Here is a 23,944-nt window from a genome sequence, read left to right on the forward strand (position 1 = left end):
ACTCAGGCTAACACTCTCATAACCACATATTCACAAGCACCAAGATGCATTTGTTCACACTATTTGGTTTTCTTGCAACCACATAGAAGATTCAAGGCACGGGCTCTGGAGTTCTCATCATATCTCCTGGGTTTCTCTTAGTTTGACCACCATATGCACATTTTAGATGCATCTTTTGCATCCTTCGGGAGCTGGCAGTGACTGTGGTCTTTTGTCTCTCCATCTTTTCCCACCTCTGAGTATCATTAGGTCTCATCGTCTTTTGTCTCCTCATCTAGGTATCTTATGGCTCAATCTTATTCTTTATCTTAGTGCCATCATCTCTAGTGGTTTGAATTTTTCCTTTTATTAAGTCTTAGGTGTACTCTGTCCCTTGTTTTAGGACATATCTTGTTTTAAACTGTGCTTTGTTTTTCCCAGTCTGGATGTCCAGAGGATGTCAATATGCTGGGATCTTAATGTTCTGCTAATCTAGGTGCCATCAATCTTGTAGCCCTTCTTATGCCTTTCTTCCCAGTGCTTCCATGCCCAGACCTCTCCTTTGTTCTCTATTTATACTATTCTTATTGTTTTTTTTATAATTTAAAGGAAATTATGATCACTAATGACAAAGACATCCCTGGTAAAGTGGTGACTTCTGGAGTTCAGTGCCATTTTAGGAAGAAGGAAAAACTAACTGAAAAGCAATAAAAATCGATCTGATTTATCTTTCCTTCTCCTTTTAAAATTCTTTCCTGCTTTATAAAACACAAAATTTCGTGATAAAAATAATCAATTGTCAAATTTAATACAAATAAACAATAAATATATATCCAAAGAGCATATAATTAGTGTGTGAAATTCATTACTAAGGAAGGTCATTGAGTCAAATGACTTGGCTAGCATGTTAGGAACATTAATATAATTTGTAGTTATGCACGGGAAGATAAGAGTAATCAGATTTCATGCTTCAAGAAATAAGAATGTCTTTCTTCTCACCACAAACAGCATTTCACAATTAGCTGGGTATCGTGCATTTCCTCCCACCCCCTAGCCTTTCTTTGAACTCTATCAGATATTGACAACAGAGGCCAAGACCAGGGGCTTGGTGTGCCACAGAAAAAGTTATTTACTTACTAAAGACAAAATCTATGATACTATAGATACTGAACTTGAGATAGAACAAAGAAACATATATAACACTACAGAGATGCTTGTATTTCAGTGGCCTCCTGCGTTCAAGACAGGCAGAACAGAAATGTTTCAGTCCAATCTTGGCTTCACAAGGACTGGCAGATTTTGGATCTAAGATGCTATCTAAGTTCATTGTTGAAAAAAGAGGCATTATTGTTATTTTTTATTTACCAGATGGATGAGAAGAGTGAAACCACAGCTGCTTTCTTATCACTCTGCATGTCTGGACAGGAAATAAGGCGGGTAAATCTCATCTGATCCCAAAGAATGAATCAGGTCAGGACATTTTTGTGCTCATGTGGTGAAGTGCAGGGGATGGGGGTGGAAAAAGAAGAGAGATTTCTGCTCCCCTTTCCCATAATAGTGCAACCCAGAAGCACGCTCTGTTTTTATAGTCAGAGTTCAAACTTTTTGCTTGCTCAGTTTTTCTTAGGATACTTGAAGTACAAGAAATTCTAGTTACTTATATGGATTATTTAATCCCTGCACAGGAGCCTCTGCCAATTTTTTCAACATCCAAATAATATTAACGTTATCCTCTCCCTTCCTTCCTTCCCAGACAGCAAGAGAAATAGGCTGATCGGTATATGTGGACATGTGTGGGTGGGTGAGGATGAAGCCAAAGGAAGCGACAGAGTTAGCTCTTAGCCCTGAATGCTTTGGTTGCTTTATTCAGTGAATTAAATAACCTTGGTCTGGCTTCTGTGAAATTTTAGTCTTCTGTGCTCATGAACTTCCCGTTACCAGTAATCTTTTTTCATTGTTTCAGCCAAACACAGATGTTCTGGAAAGTCCTGGCCAAACAGAAGGAGTCAGTCTTTAAGGTAACTCAATGATATCCCATGGAAAGTGCTGAGTATTGGAGTCGAAGGCTTGAGCCAGGCTCACTTTTTGCAGCAAGCAGAAATGGAGAGCAATGAGTTCCCGTTGAACTGTACTGCTGACCTCAAATGCTCCTGGATTTATACCCAGACTGAGATATTTCCAGGACACTGGGCTTCATTTTGAAGTCTGATGGATTACAAGGAGTGACTTCAAGGGTCACAACTCCATAGACTGTGGCTGTGGTTGTGCCTGGCCACTAATCTCTGAATCGCAATAGTTTAAAGATTTTGCACCAACAACAGAATATAGTGGCTAAAAAAACCCCCAATCTACCAACCAACCAACCAGCCAAGCAAACCCCACAACTCTCCAGTTAGAGATCTCTCCGTATGGCTAATGTGGAGACAGGCCCACATTCTGTAGGACACTGCAGGTGAAAGAAGAACTATCCTCTCACCCTCTGGATTTGGTCAGGGGGGCAGGATCTGGGCCTTTTCATGGTGTTTAATTTCATTCCTGCTCCTTGGCACTGGGATACTGAGCAACCAGTTGTCCCAGAGTCCAGAGTGACACCCCTCAGGTTGAACGTGCCGGTGTGCTCCACATCCATGGCAGGAGAAAGTCACTGGAAGTCATCGCGTAGGATGGAAAGAGGAGTTTTTAAAATGCACCCTGGCCCAAAATGTTGGAGGAAGCATGAAAGAATATAGCTGTGAGCTGGCATGGGAACCTTCCTCCCCAAGAGGAGACTGACACTATCTGTAAGCTTCAGTCCTAAGACTATACATAGATTCACTTTGTTAGAAGAAGTTTCAATTAGAACCAATACGTATTTTCACACTAGAAACTTTTATTTTTGCACAAAGCTGTAATTCTGAGGACAAAATTCTTCTCAGGGGAAAGGTGGAAACAGATTTCAAAGATATGTGTTTAAATATTTTTTGGGGAAAAAACCCCCACTTATTTGTTATGAAATTAGTCTTTTCTCCCCACCCCACCGCTGAAATGGAAATGAATCATTTCAGTTTTTTTGAAAAAAAATTGTTTTATTGCTGTGAAACTAGATTTCTCCTGTTTATGTGTTCCCCTTTTCTTTTAATCTTTGGAACTTTTAAAATCTAGTTTTGAAATGTTTAAATCTGTGTTTTTCCCAGGTTGAACTCGCTTTTGAACTAGTTTTAGGGTTAATTTCAGGTAGCTTAGTGAGTTTGCTGCCAGAGCTAACACACCTTCAGATATGTATATCAATTTCTTAAAATGCCTGAAATGTGTTTTTATTTTTATTTCATAGTCTTTTGACTAGCTCCTGTGTTTAAAAAACATCTCCCTTTCTAAAGCTTAGTGTCAGTATGCTAGTTTTCAGCACGATTTATTCCATGAGGTTGTTGACTTTAATTATATTGAGGATACTCGGACACTGTTACTTAGTGGCTCAATTATACTTGCTTCTTGGATCAGTTCCTAGGTATTACTTAGGACTAAATGAAAAAGTAAAAATAAATTCTTGTTTTCTCATGTGCTGTAGAACTAGTTGTTCCAAAAAGCACTTGTTTATCATGTTGAGAAATCGCTTCCTAAGCCATAGACCATGTGGTGGTTGACTACCTTACATCCTGAAACACAGGAGCAAGCTTGGAAAGGGCTGTCCAGATCGGTGAGTCCGGTTACTTGATACTCTGGGCAACCTGGGTTTGGAAACCTTGCTCTGTCACAGAAGTGATAGGGTTTATTCCCTTGCTGCAGTGCTCAGCGGCTCTGCTGAAGCCTTCCTGGCATGAGCTGGGCACTCGGTGAGGGACGCATGGATATAGACTATGGCCTTAAAGACACAGAGCCTGGAAATGGGACTTCTAATCATGAGAGCTGTGGGCACTGAAACAGCCCCTGAAGGAGTACTGGAAACAAAACCTAATTTCTAGTCCATTGTCCTGCTGGAAAAGCCTTGTGGACAACACAGGGAAGGAGAGGCTTGGTAACTCCCACAGACTATGGTGAAAAGTTCTGTCATTTTGGGAGTGAGTGCAAATCACCTCGCCTTGTTAGTCCTCATCTACACCACTTCCCACAGGAATTCTTCTTCCATGAATATGGGTGACCTGGGCCATACAGAGGCCCTCCTGCTGAGGTCTCACTGGTATCTTATCAGTGGCACTAACAGGTGCCCATCTCTGCTGGCACATTCTCAGTAGACATCTCAGAATCAGTCTTCTGCGATCACCTTTATAATTGTTGGTTCATAGTTGTTCCTTTTGTCCCCGTTTACTTCCAGTTTATGATCTTTTAATCTACAGCAGGATTCTTACTGCTAATTCCCAGGGAAGACCTTGCCTTTGCGCTATTGCATATTACTCTCTTTCTGTTACTCCAGCTTTCAAGGTCATCCTTTTCCTCCTGTATGAGCTCTCAGGCCTCCTTTCCACTGATGTTGCTTTCTTGCTTTGTGTTATTAACAAACTTCCTTAACAAGTGTTCCCTTTTTAAGCCAGTCATTAATGGAAGTAAACGGGGACAGTAAAACGAGTTCCCAGAGAAGTTCAATTACTAATTTCTCAACATTTCTCCTTTCCACTGCTCAAGCTTCTGCCCCATTTGTCTGGTTCCTTACCATCTCACAATTTCGGTTTTAATGCCCATTTTCTCCAACTTAACTAAAAACTTGCCAGATGGCACTGGCGCCAAAGCTTTTCCAATATCTAAGTAGATGAAGATGACCAGATCTTCTGGGTCCTGATTTCTTTCAGGGTTCAGCATGTCACAGGGCTGAATATTCAGCTGTCCCTGAAGGGTGGTAGAAGAGGCCAAGAAACATCCTCCTGTTTGCACTGCTTTTCAAAGGTGGCTCATGGCTATGTGCGCTGTACCTTCAGGACAGCTCAAGGTTGCTGTTCTCAGGCTCTGAGAGCCAAGAGCTGCTTGTATAAGGACACATGTAACATGGTACCTTGCTGCTATAGGAAGGTCTGAACTTTCCCCAAACTCATTGAGCACTGTAGGAGCTAAAGATCCCATCCTTGGACAGGACCCCCTCACTGTTCTTTGGGAACCAGGCAAAAGGACATAGATCAAAAATGCATGTGTTAGCTGTAAGGTGACAAGGTGTCCTATAAAAGTGCAGCAAATCCCATCTCCGTCCCAGTCATTTGGTGGTTCTTTAAATCCTTGGTTATGCTATCATTTTCATTTTGCAACCAAGGCTATAAGTTAGGCCACATTTAATCTTTTCCAGGACCAGACAAGCCACGCTCACCAGCTGTTTGGTTACTGAATAGATGTGATGAGTTTTCTTTCCTAGCTTCCCGAGGCACTGATCCTGCAGCTGGTCATCCCTTCCATCTCACCTCTGCTGAGCTCAGTCCCTCAGGCTGTGCATACCCTTACTTAAGGACTGGACTTGCCAGCACCCATGCTGAGCATGCACCAGGCGTGGATCTCTGCTGAGCGAGGGAGCACTGCTGTGGGTTGCTACTCGCATGGGTTCAGCATCCCAGCGTGGTGCATGTGTGCCCTTGGCTTGGGTGCAGGCAGGGACAGAAGCCCAATAGCCGAATCTAGCAAGCACATGTCCTGGGTTGTCTGATGTGTTGTCCAGCACTGTTGTGGATCTGGTGTGAGCAGCGAGGGTGCATCTCAAGGGCTTAGGTTTGTGTAAGCCAGCTCTTTGCCTTATAGGGTTTGTCGCTTTTGGAGGTTTCAGGGCTGCCTCCAAAAGCAGACACCTTTGTTATATGAGTTTTCAGTCTGACATTAGCCTGCCATTAGGAGGGGGGATCAGACAGGTGCAAAAGGAGCATGAAAGGAGATGGGAGAAGGCTCCTGGCCTCCTGCTCCCCGTGGAAGAACAGCTGCCCTGGCCAGCAGCGCAACTCTAGTTAGAGCACGGCTGGGGAAGGAGGGGGTGGAAGAGGGGAGATCTTGCTGCAAAGAGGGAGACTGGAGCTTATCCTCAGACCTCTGCTCACTCACTGCTCCGGGGCACAGAAAGGCAGCCTGGCTGTGGCTGTGCCCCCAGTAGCCCCTGGTGTCTGCTCTGGCTCTTTCCTCTCCCTCTTGGCTCAGTTGCTTGAGGTTGTTGGTTTCCTGGCTGTGGACAGAAGGTGTTTTTGACAGAGAAGGTGGTAGCCTGGGGGTGGATCGAGAGTGGGAGACAGGAGAGGGGAGGAGTCACTGATCAATGCTAATAAATAAAAGGCCCCTCTTCTTCAGTCCAGGGTCCAGGACGCCGGGAGACCTGCCCCCTCAGACAAGAGCTGCAGGCTGGTGGGGAAGCGACGGCTCAGTGAGTATGCAGGGACCGCCTTGCTTTTCCTGGACAGCTGCTTGTTATTAATGCCTTGCTGGTGCTTCACAGCTGCAAAATGTTAGGAGTGGTTGCTATGGTGTGTGTAACATTGTGATTCTCCACTCCAGCAGGAGACAGGTCAGAGGGCTGCTTTTCTGATCTCCCCTTTATTTGGGGGGCTGCAGAGATTTCCTTGGCATTTGCAGGCAATTCACCTTAGCTCCTCTTTCTGTATTTCTAACCAGTGGATGCTGCTAGAAAGCAGGGGGATTGGGCTCACTGTTCTGCATGGTGTGTTACCTCTGTGGCAGCCCACTGATGCTGCCCAGATGTGTGCTGGAGAAGTATGGAGTGCAGGGGGAGTAGAAAGGAGATGTACTTTTGCAAGGAAAAGTGTTCCCCGAAGGAGATTTGTTGGTATAGGGCTGTGTAGCCAGCATGTTCATTCATCCCTTGGAAAATGCATTGCTTCTGTGGTGAAAAATGAAACATTTGGGTTGAAGTGGTGTTTGTGGCTCTTCTCCTGTGGTTCATGGCAGGGGATGCTCCAGGCATTCTGGGATCAGAGTCCTCTGAAATGGGAGCAGTCTTCCAGGGAGCAGAGTGCTCTGCCCTGAGTGAAGACAAATAAATAAAGAGGGTTTGGTTGGAAAGCGTGTTGGAGTTTCCCACTGTGCAGCTTCACCTTCATGGCAAAGTACTCCCAGAATCTTTCTCTCTGTGCCGCCACTGCTTTCTCGCTGGGCTCTCTCCTCCAACCTCTCCCTCAAACCTCCCTTTCTTGGCAGCTCCCATGAGGTCCCAGAGTGTACAAGACATTCAGGAAACCTATAAAATCCACATTCAACACTAACTCCAAAACCGTGGGCTCTAAGGAATGCAAAGAATCCCAGCGCAGAGAACTCCCTTAAAGAGACCGGAGTGGCAGGGCACAGAGGGACAGCACAAAAGTCTCAGTTCTCCTCTGACCTTGTGTCTATAGCAGACTTCTAGCTTTTGCCCCAGCACAACCTAGTTTTCCTCCTCATCTCAGGCTCAGCACTGAACGGGCAGGACGTGGACAGTATGGGAGGCATTGATGGCACAGGACTGAGCTGCTTTCTGCATGGGGTGGGACAATGGGGAAGAAAAGCAATTCTTTCTCTTTGGTCTGAAGTTGAAGGCCCTGCTCAGTTTCTCTCCCAGAGACCACAGGCTTCAGGCAAGGGCTACGAGTTTGGCATTGAAAGGGTAAGCTGTAAAGCCCAGAGTAATCTTGTTCCACTGAAGTTTCACTCCCCATTGGGGAAGTGTTAGGCTCTGGCTAGCTGTCCCTGTAGTTCTTGGCTGTGTCACCTGCGGCGTGGCTCCGCAGATTGGCCTTTGCAGGTGACAGCAGTGACAACACCACACTGGCTTGGGGGGAATGGTTTGCACCCAGAGTGCATTCAGTCTGCACCCTATCAGTGAGAAATCCTGATGCCTGCATGTACACATGGACAAAACAGGCAGTCACCACAGTTTGGGTCAGACGTAACAATGGTTACTGTACCCTAGGCTCATCCCTAGGCTGCGTGCATGGTCCCAGCCCCACCACTGCCATGGGGGAGGGCCGGCAGGCACTGGGTACCCACCTTCCCTCCCTGTCTTGCTTCTGGCAAACTACTCCCCTTTGCTTTTCACCCAGCAGGGATGGCCATTTCTGTAACTCCTTTCTTCTTTCACTCCCTCCTACTCTACCACAGAGCTGAAGAGGGGAACACCCCATCTTTTGTCCATCGCGGCTGTCCATGACATTGGTCCCAGACAAGCTCTTTGGGTGCTAGAAGGTGAAGTGGGTGCTAGAGACTGCTGGCCTGGAAGATTCATCCTGGCTGAAAAGCCTTGCATTGACATCTGACTTTGGTCCCCAGTGGGGCAAGGACTGCTAGTGCTAGACCAGAGTGGCAGCAGTCCTGAGAGATATGGTTACCTCTGCCTTCACCAAGATGTTGTCCCTTGGGCTGGAAGAGCAGTGTAGGGTCAGGAGTGAGGTCCGGCAGAGACAGAGTTCTGGGTGCTGCTGTCATCTCAACGCAAAAATCATGATCTCTCCAGCAGAAGGGATTCTTCTAGGTCGTTGCTTGTCACTCCTGGAGCAGTGAAGTAGGAGAGGGGAAGGGGCAGTAGGGTTGGATTCCTCCTCTGATGACTGGCAGGCTGGGACCGCAGCGGGGGCCAGCTGGAGGGAGTGGGGCCGAGTGGGGACAGAGTGTTTGAAGCCTCATTCTCCATGTCTCTGTCGGCAAAGCTGACAGAACAGTCTGGGCTGGGTGTATCCAGACAGAGGATGGTGAGGGCGAAGAGGGCAGATCAGAGGAAAAATTAGAAAGGCAAACATTTACATTTGGGATCAGCACACACCTCTCCCTCCGGGCCCCCGGCAGCCCCTGAAATTCCTTCCACTTGCGCAGGCCAGCTTTTCTGAGCCTGGAGTGCTAGTGACATGCTTGCCTGTGAATTATGGCCCCCAGCCCTGAACTGGGAGAGGAGAAGGGCATGCCCCCTCCTTCCCAAAACCTGATTCAATCTGCTAATAGAGGATGTTTTGTAATGGCTCCATAAAAAGTGTGTACCAGCTAGCCGTCGCCTTCCCCAGGCTCTTTCATGGGCCCCCTCCTGGCTCTGTTTTCATAATAAACATTCCACTGCTAATTTTGCAGGCGGCCCAGGATCTCCAGCTGCCCTCAGTGGGAAGAGAGCGAGACACAGCGAGGGAGACAGAGTGAGAGATTCCTCCCTGCACTGGCACAATGCGCACTCTCATCATCCTTATGCTCCTGGCTGTCTTGGTGATGGCTGCTACTTGCTATGGTATGTGACCTTTTTTACTGAGTAGAGTGATAACTACAAACCTACAGACATCTTTGGGTCTGTTCAGATGTTTTTTATTCAATTTGTTGTCTTCTTTCCCCTTAACTTGATCTCTTGCCTGCTTTTCTACCCTTGTGTCAGGCTGTCCTAGCCCTGCTCCAGAGGTGTCAGCTTCAGTCATTATGATTTGTGGTCCAGGATGCTTCAGCCCCTTCCTCTCTGTTCCAGCTCACCTCGTAGGCTGCTCCTCTTTCTGCCCCTCTGTTGTCTGGACTACAATAACAGTTCTTATTTTTAATTCTTCCTTGTTAATGGGGACATTTCCCTTTTTCCTTTTGTAATATCAGACCCCTTTTCCTGTCAGGCACACAGTTCCTTACTGATGGAATTAAGGTGCTGTTTCATGCAAGAGCCAAGCACATCTTGCTGTGCTAATCCATTCCCTAAGCACACATGCAGACTTTGAAGGTATCATATCCATTGTAGTGTCAGGGACATGAAGGTGAGGAACTATGCTTGAGAATCATACACTGGAAGACCAAGCACAAGCCTTGAAGTCCTGGCTAAGACACCAGGTTGCTCCATTTTAAACTCCTGAACACCCTAAACTCCTCATATAAATGCTAGGTTATGCCACTAATCCCTTTCTCTTCCTTTTAAACAGGTGCCTTAAAACCTGGCTTCTCTGATTTCTGTGTGCATGTTCTATTGATCTGTGGTGTGTGAAAGACTGTGATTCCCATCAATACAGTGTCTTACCACATGTTTTACTCTTTCTTTCCCCAGAGTCCCATGAGAGCATGGAATCCCATGAGTATCTCAGTAAGAGACTGCTTTACTATTTCCTTCAATTTGTAGTGTGCTACAGACATCTCCAAGATCATTTCTTTGTACTTTACTGTGGAGATTAAATAGGCAGAACCACTCAGCCCAGGGAAATTGAATTTACTGTGTGATGGAGTTGCAGGATGAATAGGAGGAGAGTTAAAAAAAGACTTGACATGTTTGGGCACAAGTGCATACCAATTTGTTTTGCAAATAATATAATGAGAATTGGAAAACAAAGAATTATGAACTTAGATCCCTGCTGCATCCACCTAAAACAGGTTAAGTGACACTAGAAAAGGACATTGCTCAAAAAGGTCTGTGATGAGCACGGAAAGAGGTACTGCAGAAGTCAGTGACATGATTTGTACTTCCCCAAGGACAGGGAAAGCTTTACTCCCAGCACCTTGGAAGAAGCAGTTGGGATGTGTGGCAGGAGGGATCCTTGGTCTGGAAGAGAGAGTTAGTGTCACAGGAGAAGCATGAAAGGGTGGAGAGTCTCACCATGAAACAAGCAATAACCTGGAGAGGTTAGAGAACAGATGGTTTGAAACTAAAAGTGAGAAGGACTTCACGAAACAGCTGGTCAGAAGCACAAAGGCACATGTGGGAGCCAATGCCAAAGACATCCACAGACTCCTGAACTCTGGAATAGGACTGTGATGTTTCTCAAAAAGGACAGAACGGATCTTCAGGCACCTCAGTCCAAAAGTGCCACACAGACTGCTCAGTGACTGCCTAACCTGGAGGCAGATAGAATTACTCAGGCCCTTCCTGTTTTTACCTATAATTCCACGATTCTACTAATTCTACTGAGCATGCCCAGACCTTCCACGGTCTGCGCAGCTTGGCATCTACCTCTTGGCCAAGCTCCGCTCACTCAGAGGGGCAGTAGCTTTACCCTGGGTGGCTTGAATAACAGCAGAGCTAGAGCAGCACGTGCACTTCCACACAGGCTGCACAAGCCGGAGGGAGAGACAGCGCATGAACCAGCGGGGTGGACAGCAGGGAATATTGAAAGGTCCTGGGTTTCACTGTGCCTTCGGGGGCAGACAAGGAGGCTGTTGTAAATGTGGAAATTAGCTTTTGTTGAAATCTGGCCTTGAAAAAGTGTCTATCTTCTCTGAACAACCCCTTGCCTTCTCAGATCCCTTCATTAACAGGCGAAGGGCCAATGACTTCATACAAGCTGACATGAGACTAGAAGCCATCACTCAGGAGAGGTATGTTGTGGCCTCAGGACACTGAGGATGGGAGTGGGGAGAGGTCTCTCCTTGCCAGGCACAGGCTGGTACCAGGGGAGGAAGCCATGGTGACTTCTGAGACGCCTCAGCCCTTTCTCAGTGTGAGGTGCCCTTGAAGTCCCCAACCCTGTGAGAAGCCAGAACTCAGATCGCAGAGAGCAAGTCCTTGCGTTTGAGGACGTGTCATGTGCTGGGAGGGATCTGCTTAATTTGTCTGAAGGAAACACCAACAGAAAGAGAGGGAACGGTGTGGGATGGCAAGAAAGGAAGCTCAGTTTGAGATCTTGTTCTAGTCCTCAGCTCTCACGCAGAATTTGCATGACCTTTTCTAAATCACAGGGCCATCTAGGGGCCTCCTTTCCTCATCTATAGAAAGCAGATATAGCAGTTTTGTGCCTCATGCAGGGCTTATGAAAATAAAGGCTGAAGCACAGAAGTCATCTCCTAGCGAGGCATCAAGGCAAACCTTCTCCACAGTACCAGGTGGCCCCTTTGCAGGATGTTTCAGATCTTTGTTCCATGCGTGGCTTTGGGGAAGAGCAGAAGAGCTGAAGGCAGCAGGCTGGCGGGGCTGTGGAGGGAGGACTCTTCCTCAGGTTGAGGCAGGAGCCATCCCCCTCTCCCCACCACTCTACTTAGCCCTGAAATAAAAGGTTACCTGGAGAGGCAAAATGCTCCTGTTGTAGTCACATCGCTCCCCTGGGTGCGGTGGACACAGAAGCTGGTATGTTAACATCTTGGTAGCTGGATGATGGAATCTGGTGATGGACCCTTAATCCTGGTGGGGGACTGTGGGGCAGGAAAGGGCTGTAGACAGAAATTTAAGATGGCAGCACTTACCACTCATCTCTCCTACTTTTGCAGGATCAGGGAGCGTAATAAAGCCCCCCACGAACGTCAGAGGGAGATCTGCGAGGACTACTACCCCTGCGAACTGTATGCTTTTCGCCATGGCTATGCTGCTGCTTACAGGCACTATTTTGGGAGGAGGAGGACTAAGTAAAGGATGACCTGTTCCCACCCTGGGGCCTGGAGCCCAGGGTATCCTCCCAAAAAATGCAATGGCTCTGAAACATATTCAGTTGCTTGTGTCCCTGTATGTTATCCTGCCTGCTGCTTCTCTCCTATGTAGCCATGGATTCCTACACTGTGTTAATTAGCGCTGAGCTGATGTAGCAGAGATCAGAAGGAGTTCAGGATGCGGGTGTTTACTACACAATAAATTGCTGGTTTGATACTATCTTTTCATGAGTCACAGTATTTGGTGGCGTGTGTGTGCAATTTTCCATGAAGAAGCTGAGTTTGTTTATCATAGAATCTTCTGCGGATTACAGAAAAAAGTCATTACCTTGCAATCACACGAGTTTGAAAGGATCTACAATGTTTTTGTTCCAGGGTCTACATGTGGCTTCTTTTAGAGGTCACTGGCAAATTTCAGTTCCCAGTCTTAAGTCATCTTAAAATGGCGTGGTGTTCAGAAAGCAGAGCGAGATGCATTTTTTGAAAATGAAATCTATGATATCTTTCCTCAGTTGGGGAAACAAAATTCAGAAGGCACCTGTTTAATCTTAAAAACAAAGTTAGGGCAAGAGTTAGTGACAGAAAAAGCCTGTAAATTGCATCTTGTCTATCCAGCTACCCTCAGGTCCTAATGTAGGGTGTTCCTGTAGAAAGGAATGTGTGATCCGGACTTTACTCATATTTCCTTTTGGAAACCCCTTTCATGCCCTTACTTCCACTTGGAATGATTCTAGTAGTGCTAGAAAGCTGCAGAAACCAAAGGTGAAGAGTGGCTCCAGGTGGTAAATAAAAAAATAAAAGAAACCCTGTGTTTGGGGTTAAGCCCACCTTTGTTCACCTAGAACAATTTTGTTTTAGTGTTCATAACTCATTCAAAATCAAGATGTGGCCTGACCCTATGTACAGGTTGCTGAGCACCTCCCAGCCCATTGAGGAGTGAGCCTGACCACTGTCAGGTTGTCACCAGCACCGGCACTGGCGCACCTCACAGAGCCTGTCCCCAGGCCAAAAAGCACCAGTGCTGACATGCCCAAGAATACAATACTGTTCCGGGCTGATCAGCAGCCACAGCAGCTTGGAGACCCCTTGGTGTGGGATATGTAGGAGAAATAACATATTCTATCTCAGCTCAGCACAGCTGGTTTCAATATTCACATCTCCAGGCTTCCACAGGCACCTCTAAATTATAGAAGTGAGAGAGATTCATGGCACGCTATCAAAGGTTATGAGGTATAAAGTATCAAATTATTGACTATTCTGTGAAATTAAGTCTAGAGACGAATCTACCTGCCACATTAGAAACACACATCTTCTTGCAAAATATGCTTCAAGACTTTGCCAGCTTTGAAGATGAACTTCTGGAAAGAAATGTGATTTATTTATTGAAAACACTTCTGATAGGAGACTCCACCCTGACAGCTGCTAAAGCTTTGTCCAAAGGAAAAAGTGAGAGATAAATGTGTGTAAGGAAAAAAAGCCATACAGATTAGGTATATTTGCACCCACACTTGTTCTGCATGTTCCCACGTAGGTGAATCTTATGATCATGAACCAGGGCAAAACTTTCATACTCTAAAGTCAACAAGTCTGCAGTGTCTGGGTTTGACTTGACACTGTGACACTACCAAAATGGAAGGCACAGGGCTAGTGCTGTCTGAGTTTGTGTCCAGAAATATCTGGCAATTCCAACCTCTGGCTTACCAGTATAAATAATGAATAACACCAGAGATTTCTGTGGGATTTCATTAGTGTAAGCAACAACCAATGTTTAAGAGACTACATGCTGGTTAGAAAGCTTGGGAAAAGTTGGGAAGAGAAGTAAAGCTGTTTGGATTACTAGAATTGTGTATTTATATTCTTTCAAGTTTTCTTTTGGAAGCATAACTTTCCTAGAATACTTATTATTTTTAGATATTTATTCATTTTTAAACTGTTGTTCTTTAAGATACTTTTGCTGGAAGTTGTTAGCATATATATTCAGTCTTTCCTGGACTGTAGAAGAGTTAAACTTTTTTTTTTTTTAAATCCTGAAATGTCTCTAAGCTAAAAGACAGTGTTTCTAGGGATTGGCACAATCCCTAATGGTTCTGACCACCCTTGGAAGGCTTTTAGGCTTTAATTCTGTAACCCTTGAATGTCTCCCCCGCATGTGGGGCCAAGGAGGACTGGATGTGAGGTGGAGGAAAATGTGACCCATGTGCTGTGTTTGAGACATGGCTTTGGGAACTTGACTGGTGGTTGGGGGAGTATGGGGTTATTGGTAGATAGGCTGTAGAACGGCCCATGCAGGGCTCTTGACATACCAAGCAACCACAGCCACTCAAATCCTGAAGAAAAAAACATCTTTGGAGTTTCAAGGTTTATTTGATTTTTAGACAGGAGAAGCCAAACTAACGGCCTCCATACTAGGAAGATTTCCAGGAAGAAAAAAGAAAGACTGTCCCCAAAACTAACAACCAAAGATCCCAACAGTATAAAAATCTCAGCTCTCCGAAATGGTTTGGTGAAACTGAAGCGAAAAATCTACTGTGTGTTTGCCCTATGCAAGCTGTTGCATGGGTTTCTTTACCTTCAGAGGAATGGGTCAGGGTGGGGTGGGGGAAAAGGGTCTTCACTGGGTTCAGTCTCATTTGATTTTCCACATGAGAGAGCTTCATCACACGAAAGGAGCTGCTCTACTTCAGGGTGTGCTGGTCTCTCCCCTGGCTTTCCAGCAAGAAGCTGAATGACTTTTGTGTTTATAACAAAACTGATTTTTTTATCCAGTTGTTTTTTGTCAACAGTCCCATTCAAAACCTCAGATAAAATCTTCTGGAAAAAGTCCTGAGATGGATGTCAAAATGGCTGCCAGGACCCGATATCTCCTGGCCCAAAGGATGGGCTTTGTTTTGGAGCTCAGACACAGGAACACAAGCCAAAGCCCCGATCTCTCCAGGCGATCACAGGATATAAACTGCTGCCCGAAAGCAAGCTCCGGAGAACTTCAGTAACCTCCAGGAAAGCTCTGAGGTTGGGGAGACTAGCACAGCCAAAGAAGACATGAGGAGTCTGCTGGCACTGCTGATCGTGACTCTGGCCCTGGCAGCGCTCTGCTGTTGTGAGAAAGGTAAGGGGACGTCTTCCCGGGAAGGCTCCCGGGAGCGCTGCTCAGCCCTGCAGCTTGCCGTCAGCCTCCCGTCAGTCTGGGAGAGACGCATAGCTTCGGGGGGAGGAGGTGCACCTCCGGTCATTGCACAACTTCATATCTCTTGGAGAGACAGTCATGGATGAGAGAGGGCTTGGGGATAGAGAGCCTCACCTCTTGCTGGGCACTTCCTTCCACTGGTCAACTCCCCCCTCCCCTAATTGCACCATTGAATTGCAGCAGAGAATTCAAACATTTTAATATGTTTCAGCATTAAACCAGTTTAGCATTTAGATGAACTGGCAAAGGTATGTTGGATGCTCACTTTTGAGTAAGAGAGTTGAGCTGCAGGCAGATTTGTGTTGACCACAGGGAGAGGGATTTTGTGCCTGCCAGCCCTGGAGTGCTGTAGGATCATAGAGATAGGCACCGAGTCAAGCCTTCACCTGCAGGGAAATGTGGGATGTGGAGAACTTCTGGAAGAAAAAAAGCCTCCTGTTCGTGGTTAAAAAAAAGGGAGTTGTCCCATTGAAATAAGAGCACATCACATTTGAAGGTGATTTAGCCACGGTGACTTTATGATCAAGAGACAGTAATGTAGTGGCAGCTCTATAGTTGATGGAGAAGGAAGGGGGGAAAGATCAGAAAAACAAGTGTTTTCCCTTTACAGCAGGAAAAGAGAAGCTGAGCAGGAGGGGGCCCTGTCTTTTCGTGTACTATCCCATTCAGAGTTAAATTTCATTCAGTCCTTGGCATCAGATATGTCACGACTCAATACTGGCAAATGTATTTTGTTTGATCTGTCAGTCTCTCTCTCACTTTTTCACTCTTGAGTACATATCTGCTTTTTTTTTAGTCATTATTATTATTCCAGATTACTTAATGGCCTTGGAGTAACTTCTAATTTATTTTTTTTTTAAATCCAAGGAATGAATACGTAGCTTAAAAATAGAACTACACACAACCCTTTTCACACAAAGTTTTTGTTTAAGCACAGTTGTTACTTGTTTGGTCTCTAGAGTCCTCTTTCTGCCCATAAATACACTTATGCCAAATACCTGGTGACTTGGGTGGAACTGACATTGTTGAAGAAAAATATGGTGAATTAGTGGAAGAAAAAAATTGTGAAGTAGGGCAGTGTGGGAGAACTAAGATTAGGAGACCTACCTCTTAGAGGATGGTTTCCATGGGTGTTTGCAGGGAACATTAAGGATTAAGGATTAAGATTGGGACTGAACACAGAAATATAGTGTGTAAATTCCTCTTGTGAGGACTGGTGAGCCAGGTACCCCAAAGCTGAGCCACAAAGCTGTGAGGGTAGAGTTGTTCCTAATTTTGGCCCTATTTCCCTTCCCTATCAATAGTTTGTGATTTCTTCCTAGAGTTAAGGAAACCTCTTTCCAAAGATAGAGATGCTCAACTATCTTCAGGCTCTGTCCTAATCTGGGGTTTTGCTCAAATGGTCCCCTAGCTCTAGCAGTCCCTGCTCTTAGCAAGGGTGAGGAGGGAGAAGGAGGAAGGTCTTTCTCCAGCTTCCATAGTGGTTATACAGCTATTGTGTCATTTAATCTGGCTCAGAGGAAATAGAAATTAAACAAATCCAGGCATAATGTGTGAATTTTGCTATGGTGAAGAAGTCTATCCCTAAATGGTGGGTGTTAACAAAACCCTTTTCGGGGAGGAACAGACTTTCTGGGAAAGGGGGGGAGCTGGATCCACCCAGTAGGCAGAGGGATTCAGTTAGAGTGGAGCAGAGGAGGAGGACTCACAAGCAAACTCCTCTCTGTCTGTCTGTCTATCTTCCAGATCCCAAAGACCCCTCAGGAACTCCCAGCGCCGCCAGTGAGTATATCATTGTGACCGATGCTCAGCTCCATTCTCCTGCATCTACTTCCCTTCTTCCCTTTGATAGGTTCAAGGGATGAAGAGGAACCATGCTGAGTCCCTCTAGCTGCTCCCTTTTTGCTCCCTCAGCACTGCAGTCCCTGAGGTGCAGGAGCACCTGCAGCAAACAGAGGGGCTGCCTTTCACAGCCATGGGGGCAGGAGACACCAGGGAGGTCAGCCTCCCTGCACCGACAGCCTAGCATCGCTCCGGGTGTGCTAGTGCCATAACCTGCATCTCCACAACCCTTGAGCAGCCTCCAGGCAAGACGTGAGTCCTGCAGGTTGTTAGCAGCCGGATGCATCTGCCCTCTGTGAAACAGGGTGATGTGAGTGGAGCAACACAGCCAGTCTCCCAGCTTCTCTGAGCTGGCCTCAGAGACCTATCCAAAGTGACTGCTGCGTCCTCAGACTGTTAAGAGAGCAGAACCTGCCCCAGGGTCTCCAGGCACTTGTCTTTTGGATCTGCTGAGCAGCCAGTCTGGTGTGCAGCATCACAGAGCAGAAAGGTCTGATGCCACATGGCAACAGGCTGTGATATCCCTGCCAAATCCCACCACCTGGAGAGCCTGAAAGCAAGCGCCTTCCTTGGCTGCTCCTGAGGGCTGCAGTCCCTCCTCTGTCAGGTCGCCTGGGACATAGGGATTTGCACACCTTGGCATGTCCACAGCTTTTGCAGCAAGCTGATCCTGGCAGAAATCTGTATGGAAAATCCCACTCGTTCTTCCCTGTCTCGCCTTTCTCACACCTTAAAGGATAACATTGCTGCTGGGGGGCATGAAAGCTGGTATTTCTCCAGTAAGCCAATGCAAACACGGATTGGGAAAGAGGAAAAAAAATATGCAAAGAGTGGTGATTTCTGACAGCTCATTAATTGGCAGTTTCTATGTAGTCAGTATTTTGATCCAGACTAAAGCCCAGCTTACTAGAGAGGCAGCATCTCTCACCTGCCAAAGAGAAACACGGTCGAACACCCCACAAGGATGAGGAAAGGGCACAAACGCCACCGTCTCCCCACAGACAGAGGTCCTAGAAACTCTGTTCCCCCAGTGACAGTGACAGTTTGCCAGTTTCTCTGCTGAAACATGTATTGGTGTGCAGTTCCCTGTGTTGCTGGTGTGCGGCATCCGTGCACACCTCTGCTGGTGCGGGTCCGTCCCATGGAGCGAGGCTGTGCTGCGCTAAGCTTTGTCTGGGAGTGGGGGCAAAGTGGCTCTACCTGCTGTTGGCGGGGTGCTCCACAGTACCCCAGAGTTTGCACAATCACAAATCCAAGGGAACAAATAAGCAACTGCACTGATACGGTGTGTTAGTGGAGACCAGGGGCTACTACTGTCATGGCAGAAAGACCTCTCATTCTCCAGGTGCCTGAACACCAGAACCTTTGCACCTACCGGGTATATTTCTCCCTGGGTGATGTTTATTCATTATTTCATACCCTTCACCTTTCATGGAACTCTGCACATGTGCTGCCTGTTGCTTATGGCTCATTAGAGGCATTTTAAGGCCTGGTGGCTGGTATCTCACATCACTCAGTCTGAGTCAAAACATAGAAAGGAAGCCAAGACCCTGAAGTTAAGTGGGCCAGGGAGAGAGGGTGCCATTCCCTTCATTTTCTCCTTATTTGTATTCTATGCTGTCATGACTTTGCCTTCCGCACATTTGCTGAGGACTCAGATCATTCTGTGTGATAAGGGAATAGAGTTTATGACAGAAAAGGCCCTTGCTCCATGTAGATGTGCAGGTTGGAGTGATCTCAGCTGTTGGGCTTTGAGTGGACAGGGTGGTGGGGAGAGAGGAACGGGCAATTAGGATGGGCCATGACAGTCATCTGCTTGTGAAGAGAGTAGACTGTCCCTTTTCAGAGGTTAGACTGGTCTTTGTTTTGCATAGACCATGGCCCTGCATCTCTAATCTGCTGTGTTCTCTCTTGGTAGGCATCAAGATTAAAAAGGAAGTTGCCAATGCCTTTGTGAAGAGGCAGAAGAGATCCAGCCTGTATGAACGGTAACAGCTCAGGAGTCAGGCTGAGAGCTGGACTCTGGACCTGTTCTGAAGAGGGGGTGGGAAGGCAACAGGACATGACAAGGCATTAATTTGTTGTACATTTATGTTATTACCTTCATGTGTAGAAGCAAAAAGGTTGTAGGAGAAACTCATTGATAGATAAATGGTTCTTTTTTTCATAAATATCTTTTTGAGCGCTCATAGCTGGACTTTGTAATTCCTCCCAGGAAGACAGTACTAGCTGTCTGGGCTAGCCGTGGGGACAGCAGGATACAAGTTAGAAGCTGCTCTAACCTACAGGGTCATCAGAGCTGATTTCCAGGATAATGAGCATCACAGAGTCTTGGTCATTGCCTCTGGCTCCCTACAAACAAGCACAGCTCTGTTGCAGGGGTGAGGCTAGATCAGATTGGCTGTTCTTTCTGAAGCTGTAGAACCTACATCCATTTGTGCAGAAATCCTAGGCGTGAAGATTTGGAGAAATCCTAGCTGTAAACATTTGGAGAAATTTGAGGTCATCTAAGAATTATTAATGTACTTCCTGGAAGAGTTCGTTAAGCCATTGTCTCACATAGGCCTGTGATGAAAAGAATTTTTATTCAATCCGTCTTTGGACTAGAAGGATAATGTTGTTTTCAGATAACAGAAGATTGGGAGGGCCCCATCTGTAGAGGAGAGGATCAGAGTATTGTAGCAGAGGAACTGGCTGATGTTGAAACCTGCAGTGATTAAAAACAATATGAAATTCAGAAGTAGCCACTGTACTGACTGTACTGACTACCCCCTTACAGGTGGTGTATCGTAAAAGTAGATTCTGCTGTAAGCATTAATCGGTAAGGACTGAGGTAGACAGACAGCTCGGTGTATTACTTGATCATGAGGTAAGGTTAGTCTGGAAATATGGATGCAACAAATAGAATTCAAGGTGCTGCAGGGTTTTTCCAATACAGAAATAAAGAAATTCGTGAGATAGAGTGGTTGGACTTCTGCTGTAGCAGGAAAGATTACACCTGGAACAGAAGTTCAGAAGTGCATCCAGATTGTGTAGCTGAGACTAGAAGACTTGGGCTTGCTTAGCCTGGCAAAACAAAAGCTGAGTGGGGATAATATTGCTGTCAACAACAGAAGTGCAGATGATGAGAGGGAACTCCTTAAGCTAAAGGAAAATAGTGGCTAGCGGGAAAGTGAGCAGAAATTGGGAGCAAATAAAGGTAAGCAGGAAATAATTAAGTAAAAAATAAAATAAATAACAACAACAACAAAGATTCCTGGGTAGCTGGGGAATGGGGTTGGGAACAAAAAGAACCCTAACTGCTTCTGTGGCCTCCTTTGCTGATAAAACCTCAAGAGCAATTGCTTTAAGTTGGGTTCAATTCCAACTTTTTCCAGAACTAAGTAGTCCATCCCTGTAAGTAGATGTTTAACTCACCATGAGAAGTGTCCTTGTGGGACACCCTGGGGAATCACTCTTCTCTTGTTAGTATCACGGGTGTGAAACCTCTCCAACTGCATCGACTGAATCTGCAGAATGGCATCTCTTTCTTTGTCTACTCCAGGTACTTTGAGTATTACAAAAGTCCAATGGAGCAGATGCATGAGCGTTGTGAAAACTACCCCCCCTGTGACTATCTCTCTGACCAAATAGGATTTTCCATGGCCTACAACCGTTTCTTTGGGAGATACTAAGGATGGGACGGTCACTTGGTTCATTTTGCTTGGGACCACTCTGAACTCCCCAGGAGAAAGAAGGTTGTGGGTGGGAAGAAAAACATCTAGACTGGGGTCTTCTTCAGAACACCAAAGCAAAAATTATCCCACTCGTTGAGCTTGCATTAGCTTTCTTCCTTTCATCAAAAATCTTTCTCTTCCGTCGTCTTTTGTGGTATTTTGAGCTTCACCAGAAATGACTGAGAAGACTCTGTCTTACCTCCTTCCATTTGAATCCCCAGGACACAGTAGGTGAAAAAATTGTGATTCCTCTCAAGAAAATCAATGTATATCTTAGAAACATAACAAGACGTTTTGTCAGCTTCTGCAAAATGCATGAGGATTATAGGAGGATAATGTCACAACATGTGTAAGTGTGATGGATCTGATCCTGGGATACTCACTGGGAAGAAGGCAGAATGGCTGCCTCCTTGTACAATGACTAGGAAAGTTCAGTATTTTCAGGTATAATAGTCACCCTAAATATGTGCCAATGTAGGATCATTTTTCAATGACAGAAGTGTGGAAATACTGTTACATAGCCAGAAATCAGTTGCTGGCACACTTTTCTGATTATTCTGTCACAAAACTTGCCTGTATAGCAACAACAGATAAATCCGCAAAGATGTGTTTGAGGAGTCCTTTTAGATGAGCCCTTCCACCTGTATGCTGCATTCAATGACTGCCTGTAAAAAGTTACTTGGAAATCTCTTGTTATTTTTGTTACAATTGGTTTCTGGTGAAACTGAATATACCCAAGCAGAACAAAAAAATAATCTATTCCTCTCTGATGCTTTATATGCTTGAAACTAAAATTGTCTAAACAGCTCCAAAAAAAGCAAGCAAACAAACAAAAAGCAATAAACTTTATGAAATAAACAAAAAGAAAATCTGTTCAAGGATGGATTGAAGTTGGATCAGCATTTGGTTTATTCAAGGAAGCTTGTATCGCTCTCATAGATGTATATATATAAAGTGTGTGTGTTTATATACATATCCTCTTCCCTCTGCACTACTTAATTCTGTCCCCTTGTATGAATATTTTACCTTAGCAACTTTCTGCACAGATTCCCTTGATGTAATCTGTCAGCTTTCCTTCCCTGAGAGGTAGACGGCAGATCCCATCTCAAAGGACAGGGACTGCTGACCCTCAGGAGACTGAGAAAGACTGAATCTCTCTGGTTGCGTGTAAGCTGGCGCAGCCATCCCCAGCTGCTGACTGCAATAAATGCTGCTTATGTAAAGCAGGTTGGCGTGCTGCTTCTCTCTGTTCCTCTGTACAACCTTTATCTGCGGTTAGGGATGCCTAGAAGATAAAACCTGCTCCTGTGGACCCTGAAGAGAAGCATCCAGGTGTGTGAGGCTTCCTTCTCCCCTCCTGTGCCCCAATGTGAATCAGAACTGACTACATCGAAATTCAGGTCACGATCCCAGTACACCATGACAGTGAGGGAGAGGAGGGCCAGGCTTTTCCCGATTCACCATCTACCGAGTTCAGCATTTCTCTGAAAGACCTTGCCCTGAAATAAGGACACGGGTAAGTCCACAGAGACAGCTGCCAGTGTGAGTGTGAACATCTCTTGTTTGGCAAGCTGCTATGACTTGCACCAGCTATGCTGACCTTGGCCAAGGAGAAAACAGTCACTAAGTACCTCTGCTTGTCTTGGTCAAACACCTGGGACTGGTTCCTCTATTGGCATAAACTGATGGACTTTCACTGCTCACAGAAAAACTCTCCTCTGAACGCCATCTAGTAAAAATGAACAAAGTACGCATTGAAAGCAGTGAAAATTTTGCTGGGAAAAATATTAGAGAGATTAGTGAAATCCTAATATCTGCTGTACTAACAAGTTAGGGGTCTTGCTGCTGTTGTATGGTTTTGTTTTCTAAAAAGGAAAATCTAGCTTCCTGTCTACATTTGCATCTTTCTGTTAGTTTTGTATTTTTCTCTCCCTTTTGGTAAACGTTTTTTTTCTGGGAAGTTACACACAAAGGCCTTCATCATGTCATCTGCTCTGTGTCACCAGATCTCTATATGGGCTGAAGTCATTACGGTCTTTGGGGAGCTGAGTGCACAAATCAAATTACAAATTTACTTCTGGAATGAAGGAGCTCGATTTTCACCTGGTCAATGCAGCTTTAAGTACGACTGCAAATCCTCTGCTGCCATCTTATGGCCATTGTATTTATCGCCACGCGATAAATAGTACAATACGTTGCTTTTGAAGCATTTGAAAATATAAATCCAGTGGGCTTTCTTCCTCATTCACTTCATACTACAATATACATTAAGAGGCCAGAAGGGAAAAGCAGGCAAGCGACATAATCTGCAACTGGCTTATACGCAGCTGAGTTGACATTCTAGTGGGATTGTTTATCCTGATTGTCAAGTTCCTGCTGGAGCCTGTCACAGTTTAGCTCCTTTTTATCTCTACACGAACAGGAGAGGAGATGCCTCTGAGTAAATTCACAACCTCTTCTCTGGACTCACTTTTAGCAGTTGAAGAACTGCTTTCTGAAATACAGCCCAAGATAATAGAGCAATTCCAAGAAGGAATTTATCACTTTGCATTATCCTTTGTGTCATCATCTCGTATCACCAGTGGCTGCAGATACTGTCAGCAGCATCATCTGGTGCAGTGTTACAGATCACTTTGAAAGCAACCCAGTATGAGACCTCTCTCACCCTATTTCAGCAATATTCAGCAAATGCTCTCTGTCCACAGAATCCAAGCAGCTGCAGAAATGTCTCTTTTCTCAGGGAATCACACCATGTCTGCAGGTGCCCCCCTCACCCAGCCTATCACTAGCAGGCAACGGAAAATGGCCATGGGCTTCGCAGGTGAGTAACTCACTGCCGTTACTTGGAAGGGTGACTGGAAAGCAGCTACTAGAGAGGGCTTAGAATCTGTATTTACACACTGATTTTGAGTGTACCCAATGTAAACAGTTCAACAAGGTGCCACTCTGCAGTGGTGTAAGGGTAGGATTGGCAGCACGTCATTAGAAACCAGGGGGAGCTAAG

General features: G+C 45.6%; 2 protein-coding genes across 2 annotated transcripts; both read left to right on the forward strand.

The window, feature by feature from the left end:
* Positions 1-6,209: 6,209 nt before the first annotated feature.
* Positions 6,210-12,418, forward strand: MGP (matrix Gla protein). Its single transcript, XM_075157998.1, has 5 exons — positions 6,210-6,274; positions 8,959-9,109; positions 9,896-9,931; positions 11,082-11,157; positions 12,043-12,418. The coding sequence occupies exons 2-5, from the start codon at positions 9,049-9,051 to the stop codon at positions 12,179-12,181; spliced, it is 312 nt and encodes a 103-aa protein (XP_075014099.1). The 5' UTR covers positions 6,210-6,274; positions 8,959-9,048; the 3' UTR covers positions 12,182-12,418.
* A 2,622-nt stretch (positions 12,419-15,040) lies between these two features.
* Positions 15,041-22,163, forward strand: LOC142085774 (osteocalcin-like). The gene is made up of 4 exons (XM_075158132.1): positions 15,041-15,304; positions 17,129-17,164; positions 19,143-19,212; positions 20,769-22,163. Exons 1-4 carry the CDS (start codon positions 15,238-15,240, stop codon positions 20,896-20,898), a joined length of 303 nt encoding a protein of 100 aa, XP_075014233.1. The 5' UTR covers positions 15,041-15,237; the 3' UTR covers positions 20,899-22,163.
* The last annotated feature ends 1,781 nt before the right edge of the window (positions 22,164-23,944 follow it).

Source organism: Calonectris borealis, chromosome 1 (genome assembly GCF_964195595.1).
Source record: "Calonectris borealis chromosome 1, bCalBor7.hap1.2, whole genome shotgun sequence".
Classification (NCBI taxonomy): domain Eukaryota; kingdom Metazoa; phylum Chordata; class Aves; order Procellariiformes; family Procellariidae; genus Calonectris; species Calonectris borealis.